This window comes from Pinus tabuliformis, chromosome 4_1 (genome assembly GCF_031772625.1).
Source record: "Pinus tabuliformis cultivar Carrire ecotype Pingquan chromosome 4_1, CPIR1, whole genome shotgun sequence".
NCBI lineage: Eukaryota > Viridiplantae > Streptophyta > Pinopsida > Pinales > Pinaceae > Pinus > Pinus tabuliformis.
The window spans coordinates 275,499,278-275,508,260 of NC_142303.1; the positions used below are offsets into that span (position 1 = coordinate 275,499,278).

The 8,983-nt window shown below is 33.6% G+C and overlaps 1 protein-coding gene across 3 annotated transcripts; it reads left to right on the forward strand.

Annotated features, from left to right (window-relative positions):
• The first annotated feature begins 5,055 nt into the window (after nucleotides 1–5,055).
• LOC149175329 (uncharacterized) lies at nucleotides 5,056–8,161 on the forward strand. Of its 3 annotated transcripts, none has more exons than XR_016258004.1 (3): nucleotides 5,056–5,410; nucleotides 5,510–6,847; nucleotides 6,885–7,013. XR_016258004.1 is itself a non-coding variant. In XM_089419609.1 (3 exons), exons 1-3 carry the CDS (start codon nucleotides 5,188–5,190, stop codon nucleotides 7,771–7,773), a joined length of 1,497 nt encoding a protein of 498 aa, XP_089275735.1. In that variant the 5' UTR covers nucleotides 5,056–5,187; the 3' UTR covers nucleotides 7,774–8,161. The 3 variants fall into 3 exon arrangements, 2 of the variants coding, with proteins under 2 accessions (XP_089275735.1, XP_089275736.1); XM_089419609.1 differs by lacking the exon at nucleotides 6,885–7,013 and adding an exon at nucleotides 7,724–8,161 and having other exon boundaries at nucleotides 5,510–6,733; XM_089419610.1 differs by lacking the exon at nucleotides 6,885–7,013 and adding an exon at nucleotides 7,752–8,158 and having other exon boundaries at nucleotides 5,510–6,733.
• The last annotated feature ends 822 nt before the right edge of the window (nucleotides 8,162–8,983 follow it).

An 8,983-nucleotide genomic window follows, 5' to 3' on the forward strand; every position in this document is an offset into this window, starting at 1 on the left:
AATGTTGGTTCTGGTATTCTAATTGATGGTTTATATAAATTGAAACTGAATGACACTTATGCGAATTCCTTGTTGAATGTAGTAAATAATGTTGGATGAAAACGTAGCATGTTGAATGAAAATTCTGCTTTCTTGTGGCATAAACGACTAGGTCATATATCCAAAGAAAGAATGATGAGATTAGTAAGTAATGAAATTTTGTCAAATTTGGACTTTAGTGATCTAGAATTATGTGTGGATTGTATTAAAGGTAAACAAACCAAACATAATAACATAATAAGAAAGGAGCCACTAGAAGCAGCCAGCTTCTTGAACTAATACACACTGATATTTGTGAATGTCCTTGAGACGTTTGTAAACAAAGTTGAGAGGCAATTAGAAACTGGTAATGCAAGATTCATTGAGAATGGTGAAGTCAGTGGGAGTACTAGAAGAGAAATAGTAGAAATAAAGGAAACAAGGGTAAATGTTACATTGCCTAGAATAGTTCCTCCATCTACTATTACTCCAAATGTTGTTCCAGCTGTTGTAGAACAACATGATGATAATGAACAACATATAAATGAAGAAGTACTTCCTGAAGGAAATGACTTACATAATACTGATATGCATGAACCACAACAAGTAGCATTAAGAAGACCTCAAAGAAATCGTAGGTCAGCTATTTCTGATGATTATGTGGTTTATATGCAAGAATCAGATTATGATATTGGAATCAATAAGGATCTAGTTTCGTTTTCACATGCTGTAGAAAGTAAAGAGTCAAAGGAATGGATTAATGCCATGAAAGAAGAATTGAAATCCATGCAACATAATGAAGTTTGGGATCTCGTTGAGTTACCACATGGTTGTAAAAGAGTCGGATGCAAATGGGTTTTTAAAACCAAACACGACTCTAGTGGTAATATCGAACGGTATAAAGCTAGACTTGTTGCTAAGGGTTACACTCAGAAAGATGGTGTTGATTACAAGGAGACATTTTCTCCTGTTTTGAAAAAGGACTCACTAAGAATAATAATGGCATTAGTAGCTCATTATGATTTGGAGTTGCATCAAATGGATGTGAAAACAGCTTTTCTGAATGAAGATCTTGATGAGGATGTTTATATGGATCAACCTGAGGGTTTTTCTGTAGAAGGTAAAGAACAATTGGTGTGTAAACTTAAGAAGTCAATATATGGGCTTAAACCGGCAGTGGTATATTAAGTTCAATACCATTATTACATCTTTTGGTTTTAAGGAAAATACTGTTGATCACTGTATATACCGAAAGATCAGTGGGAGCAAGTTTATTTATCTGGTCCTTTATGTTGATGACATCTTGCTTGCTGCAAATAATTTAAGTATATTGCATGAGACTAAGGAATTTCTCTCGACGAACTTTGAAATGAAAGATATGGGAGAGGCATCCTATGTGATTGGATATAGCGATTCAGATTTTGCTGGATGCATCGATACTAGAAAATCGACTTTTGGTTACCTGTTTATGTTTGCTCAAGGTGCCATATCATGGAAAAGTGCGAAACAGACTATCGTTGCTTCATCCACTATGGAGGCAGAATTTGTGGCATGTTATGAAGCCACAATTCATGCATTATGGTTGCGGAACTTTATTTCAGGACTTGCGGTTGTCGACACCATTAGCAAGCCGCTGAAAATTTATTGTGATAACTCTGCAGCAGTATTTTTCTCAAAGAACGACAAGTACTCTAAAGGTGCCAAACATATAGAACTGAAGTATCTTGTTGTGAAAGATGAGGTTCAGAAACAAAGAGTGTCAATCATGCACATCAGGACAGAACTTATGATTGCAGACCCTTTGACGAAAGGGTTACAACCAAAACAATTTAAGGAACATGTTCAAAGAATGGGTCTTGGTTGTATTAATAATAATTGATGTGTGACATTCTGAGCTCTTTTATGTGTTTCTGATATACAATTATGTGTCTCTTGTTTTAATATAGTAGTACGTATTTTATGTAATTTTAAACAAGAGAGAGTCTTATAAAGATATTATGTTTAATCATTATGATATAAGACATTATGTGGACCATTATGCTGTTTTATATAAATTATGAGTATGAATTGATGGATTGCTGGTATTGTAGTATATGGAAGGAAATGCATTGAATTAATAGTGCACAACCGCCATAACTCTCAGCAATTTATCATAATATGATGTTCAACACTTAATATTATGAATAGTCGGGTCAAGTGGGAGAATGTTAGAAATCTGCAGTTTCTAAATCTTAATGTGACCCGATTAAAGCATTAAAGCGTTAAAAGCATTAAAAGCGTTAAAAGCATTAAAGCATTAAAGCATTAATCTTAAGCGTTGAATTGGTATATGATGGACGTACCAGATTAGAGTTAAATGATATATAAAGGATTGGGTCCTCTCTCTCCCTGGCAATAGTTGCATTCTTCTCCATTAAGAAGCGCATGAAGAAACAGGGCTAGAAAGAGAAACCGAATTCTGAAGAAGAGGAACAGTCAGGAGTCAGATCAAAGTAGATGGCAGCCATTACATCTTCCGCTGTTAGTCAAGGTATGTCATCTTAAACAACATATTAAGTTCTGTTTGTGAAATATTCGGTATTGATGATCTTTGGGCTGTTAGTAGCTATATTTTACATGAGGTGATTAATTTAGCATAATTGTTTGTCCCTTCTCCAAGTCCTATCTTGACCTTGAAGTGATGATGTTCAGATTGATACAATAGGAAACCTCCCCCACACACGTTTCTGTGCAGCACCGTCAAAGTATGCCTAGGGGATAGATTTATCAATGGGAGTAGGTGCAAGTGATCTTAGAGAGTGAGGCACAGTGAAATTAGGCAGAGTAAAATAAGTATATTATTTAGTGGTAAGTATATATTATTTTTGCGTATTTATGGCTAGATAGCGTAGTAAATAAGATTTATAAGACTTGCTATTAAGAGCACGTGACTTTGCTTCACATAACTACCAAATGGTGGTTGGAGTCATATCAAAATTTAAACATTATTGAGTGGTAGACACCGGATAAAGACCTTGATTCAGTTAAAAATAAATAAATATTTACATATAATTATTTATATTAATAAAAAATATATAATATAATATTAAAATAGTGTAATGTTTATTTAGTTTAACCATCGTCATAAAATATAAAATTAATACTATTTTAATTTTGGAGTCGAAAGAGATCAAATCTCTTTTTCACTTTCAAAAAGGTTTGCATCTCAAGAGATTTGATCCCTCTGGGCACTTGGTAGATCCAAAATCACTTTTTCACTCTAAAAAAGTTTTGCATGTCAAGAGATTTGATCCCTCTCGGAACTTGGTAGATCCAAAGTTAAAATGGATCTAGGCTAGTTTAATTATTTAAATAATTATTAATTATGTTTTTTTTTTTAATGTAATTTGAGATCATTCTTTCATATTAATCATATCATCTACTTTTTATGGAAGTTTTGAACCAACTAATGTGGTTCATCTTTTTCCTTATGATGAAACACATTCATTGATTCAAAATATTGATAGAAAATAATGATCTTAGGATATTACATTACAACATCTCTATCATGTTGAGCTATATAGTGACTCTCAATGCAATAACAAATTATACAATATTAAAATTATAATAATACAACCTATATCCATCTTGATTAGGGATCTACAAAGGGTCGATAAGGATCAAATCTCTCTTGAGGATTAAATCTCTCTTTTAGAGTGAAAAGAGATTTGATCCCTCTTTGCCATTGGTAGATCTAGAGGTAAGATGAATAAGCCACACAAATGAAGAATACTATGGGAAAAATTATGAATTAATAATACCATGGAAAAATCATATAATGAAATCCAAAAATGTTAAATAGGATATTACAACATGTACCATACTAAAGTGGAAAATTTTATGTTTTTTGTTTTATTTTTTTAGTAATTTTATGATTTTTATTTTATTTTTTATTGCGTCAATAAAAAATAATAAAAAAAAAAACTGAAATAAAATTAAATAAAAAAATTAATGTAATGTAATGTAAAGATTTTAACTTGGTCAAAATAAAATAGAAATAAATAAAAATAAAAACAACTAAATAACTCTATAAGAATAAAATAATAAGAAATAAATAAATGGCCTTTGGTAATGACCCATGGTATTGAGAACCGATAGTATTGATCCATGGTATTCATGTGGAAGGTAGCCTATTTAAAGAGAGAAAATAAACCAACCTGGATCCATTTTAACTCTGGATCTAAAAGTGATGAGAGAGATCAAATCTATTTGATATGCAAAGCTCTTTTTAAAGTGAAAAGAGATTTAAACTCTCTGGAGGTTTAATAGATCCAAAATTAAGATAAATCTGGAGGTTTTTAATATCTCTACTATATTAAAAACACCTCTAAACACAATAATATATAAAATAATAACCAAACATAAAATTAATATTATAAAAAAACAAATAATTTTTAAACAATTTTATCACAATAATATATATAAAATAATAACCAAACATAAAATTAATATTATAAAAAAAAAAACATAAAATTAATATTATAAAAAAAACAATTGATTTTTAAACAATTTTATGGATGGTACATTGTATCAAACCATACATTAATAAATACATACATATATTCATCGTTAACGATAATATATATAAAATAATAACGTACCATAAAATTAATATTATAAAGAAAACAAATGATTTTGAGAAAATTTTGTCCACTATACATTGTATCAAACCATACATTAATTCATGTATATATTCCTCGTCACCTAGTAGTTTTTTTTTATAAATGAAAAAATAATTTTTATTTCATATAATATTTATAAATCCCGGGCGTATATATATTCCAAAATTATGAGATATACATTCAAAACCGCCGATGGTTTTATTTTGTGCCATGGAGCCGGTGGTTTCTTTTCGACTAGTGGTTTTTACAATTAATAAATACAAATCAATAATAAATATTTAAATAAATATAATATAATATAAAATGATATGATATTTTTTAATTAATAAATTTTTGCGTCATGACACTGCACTCCCACTGTTCTGGCCACTTATATACGCTTGGGCGGAAGAGTTATGATGGCCGAAGGAGTCGATGATTTCATTGTGACTCATTACCAGTAGTTTCTTGATCAGGCAATTGTTTTGTGTTCTGCGGATGCAGCAGCAACTGTTTTTAAAACAAAACGATGTGTGGAGGTGCTATTATTGCGGATTTCATTCCCGCCAACAGATCCCGGCGTGTAACTCCTAGGGATTTATGGCCGGATTTCGATACATTCGCTGACTTGTTCATCAATGGCGGAGCCGTGTCGGAATCCGTCAATAAATCGGACAGCTTCGACGAGGGATACAAGCAGAAGAATAAGCCCAGCAACAATATTTTCAACTCCAAGCACGAATTTTCTTCAGGTGAGTTCCCAATATTAATGATTTCTCAGCATCCAAAAAATTGTTATTGTTTCCTAGGTTCGTCTTTTGTTATTTTGACTTTCTGGTTGGGTTTTGAAGGTGGTGAAAATGAGGCGATTCCTCCATCGAAGGATTTTGAGATTCCTCCTTTGAAGGATTTCGAAAAATCCCCCGCCAAGAGCGCGGGGAGTAAGAAGTCGAATTTGTACAGAGGTATCAGGCAGCGTCCATGGGGAAAATGGGCTGCGGAGATTCGAGATCCCAGAAAGGGCATTAGGGTTTGGCTTGGAACATTTAACACTGCGGAAGAGGCCGCCAAGGCGTATGATGCAGAGGCTAAAAAGATCAGAGGCAAGAAAGCCAAGCTTAACTTTGCTGATGGCTCCTGCTCTGTAAAAGTGGACAGTCGCAACAAAATGTTAAGGAAGAAAGTAAAGTCCTGTGCAAAAAACCATGATTTATTATTGGCTTTGAATATAAAGAGTAAGGTAAAATCTTCATATTCACCAAAGCCTGATTTGTTAGAGGATTGCTATCTTCAAATGGAACGCTCTTTGAAGGATGTCCGCAGATCCGATCTTTCAATCTATGGCTACGATGATATGGAGTACGGGGACTCTCAGTTCATAAATTCCCCTGCTCCATTTCAAAGCAATTCAAATGCATCCGCAGTCCAATCTTCTGAGCATAGCCATGCCAGCCAAAATTCGCAGAAATCGTGCTCTTGTGAGCTCTGTAGCCCTAACTATTCAGAGGTGAGCAATTTCATGTTCCCTGCTTATGGCGATACCCCAAAATTTGAACCAGTGGAATCTTCGTATCCAGTAGGTTATTTTGATTCTGATCATAGCAGCAACTCATTTGATGGGGAACATTTCTCATGGGCTCATGAAATGAAAACCCCAGAAATATCATCTGTATATAATGATGATGGACATGAATCTGTATTTGTGGACATAAAACCTCCAGTCCATGGTGTTGTTAAGGACAGACCTGTGGATACCTCTATAAACGTCAACAGTGAGACAGAAAGTTTTGGTGTAGATACCTCTATGGAGGTCAATGACGGGACAGAATGTTTTGATTTGGATATCCCTGTTGAGGTCAATGGTGGAACAGGATGCTACAAAACAGAGGATAACATCCTGCAGCTTGAGCTTTCTGAAAACTTGTCTGCTTTGGAAAAATATCTTGGGTTGTCAGAGGGTGACGCAGCAGGCTCTTTTCCAGATGAGGAGTGGTCCTTGAAACCATGGTTCTTTGACGATGTGCCAATTTCAGCTTTACCTCATCAGAGCAGTCCTGGCGATCCGGCAACTTCAGGTTCAGTTTATCAAAGCAGTGCTGGATTTTGCTTTTAAAGTTTACTATTAAAAAAGCAGACTGGTTTGAATTTTGTGTTGCATGTTCATGTACAGCATGTAGAGTCTTTTAAACTTGTGTGTTGCACTTTTTATTTATGTTTTTACTTTGTTTGTGTGTGTAAAGTCTCTTCCAAGGCTACTAGAATTCATATGTTAGAAGAATTCATACGTAGTAATTTGGTTCTCAAACATTTGGGATAATAGAGTTCATCTATGGTATAGATTGTTTTGAAACTTTTCGGGGCAGGAGGGGGCGAGGGAAAGAGTGATGAATTTAGAATGTTATTTTTCATTTATGATTAAATACATGTAATGATGATGTATAGAAATATTTAAGATAAGGTATTGGAGACTTAAATATATTTCAGTTAGATTAGTGAGTAGAGTTATTTATGTTAACTTGGCTATTATTACCTAGAGGGAACTCCACACGTGCATGCATGAGTTTTACTAATCTTTACTGTTATGAGACACAATTAATTGATGATTGTATGACCATTTAACAAGGATTAGGAGTTAGTTTTATTCAGTGCATGTTCATATCTCTCTAGATTCACCACCAGACTCACTACTATATTAGTTGGGCCATGTCAAATATATTGCATTGTTGCAAAAATTAGCATGAGGATAAAATCAACAATGGTCTAGAAAACCAAAAAAACATAAAATTCTAGAAATATCGGTAAAAATGGACATTGAGAAAATTAGGATAACATTAAAATATCAGTAAAAGTCCGCAAATATCTAGCTTAGCAAATCATGATTTCATGTTTTTTTTGCAACAAAATATGAATCTTTACAACATTGATATATTGCGTTGAATTGTATTCTCATAATTTTATTTTCAGTGCATGAAGAGAATTCATTAATTGTTTTCTCTATCAACTGTTTATTTTTCTTTCCTTGCAAATTTTGTTCATTGTTTTCTACCTAAATCCAATCTATGCAGGTTCAATTACAATTTCACGTGGTATTAGAGCGCATGGGAGTGAGGAATAAGGAGCATAAACCATCCATATACAAGTAATGAAGAATGGAGCTACCAAAAAGAATGGAGTTTCCATCTTCTGCAATTTTCGCGCCATATAGCTATTTTGAATGGAAGCCAAAAATTCTATATCAACTCAAATGTAGAGACTTGTGTTGGATAACCATGGCAACAAAGTTGAACCAAATTTCATAGTTGAATTTTTTTTAATCCAAATATTTCAACAATGTGAATTGGGCCTTCGATTTCCTATTCTTATCAATTTCTCGAGAATTGTTGTTTCATGTTGAAGCATGCACCACTCGAAATCAAGTTTGGACCACTTTGGAGGCAATCATTAGAAAGCAAGATGAAATGCAGGGTCACATCCTTGAAAATGAGCTTAACTCATCAGGTCTAAGAAGTTTTTAAAGCATTCAAGATTTCTTCACAAGGTTCAAAGCCTTGTTATTCCAATTGAATGAATGCAGAATTGAAAAATCTAAGCAAGAAACCCAATTAATTCTTTCCATATTATGAAATTTGGGTCTAAAGTATGCTATATTTGTCTCCACTTTTCAAACAATCAAGCTTGTAATAAGAGAAACCTGGAGGATGTCCACACCCAATGCTTTTATTGAGTCCTTGATACATGAGTGGGATAAGCTCATAAATATGGGCACATTGAAAAGTTCTAAAGCCCATGCACTCGATGTGCATGAAAAGGGCAAGGCAAGTTGAAATGCAATCAACAATCCAAAGGAAAATGAAAGGAAAACGAACTTGATCCAAGAAAATGAATCAATCTCAAACTTCTAGATGAATCTACCACCTCAAAGGACAAGAAGGGAAAGAAAGGGAAATCAAATGCAACTATTGCAACCATGGTCACCATCTAGAATCATCATGCACGAAGAAGACAATTGATCTCATGGTGCAAACTCTTCATCATAACAATCTTGGTGACTTCTGATGTTCCAAGAATTAGGGAGAAAGAGCTCTTGAAACAAGAAGAAATGTAAACACATTAATTGTTATTCATTCTTCTCTTGATGCATGGATCATAGATTCTAGAGCTTCACATCACATGATAGCCACAAAAAATGATCTTTCATCTTTTAAACCATATGTTGGTCCTCCTATTCTCATGGGAGATGATTCTCCAGTAGGAAACTAGACAAGGGAGGTTAGATCTCCGAGAGATGGAAGTTTCAGGAATGCCTTTCACATTCTGAAACTTGC

Coding starts and splice junctions, on each gene's coding strand:
- LOC149175329 (XM_089419609.1), top strand. CDS start 5,188: ATGTGTGGAGGTGCTATTATTGCGGATTTCATTCCCGCCAACAGATCC. Junction 5,411..5,509: donor CAAGCACGAATTTTCTTCAG/GTGAGTTCCCAA, acceptor TGGGTTTTGAAG/GTGGTGAAAATGAGGCGATT. Junction 6,734..7,723: donor TGGCGATCCGGCAACTTCAG/GTTCAGTTTATC, acceptor CAATCTATGCAG/GTTCAATTACAATTTCACGT.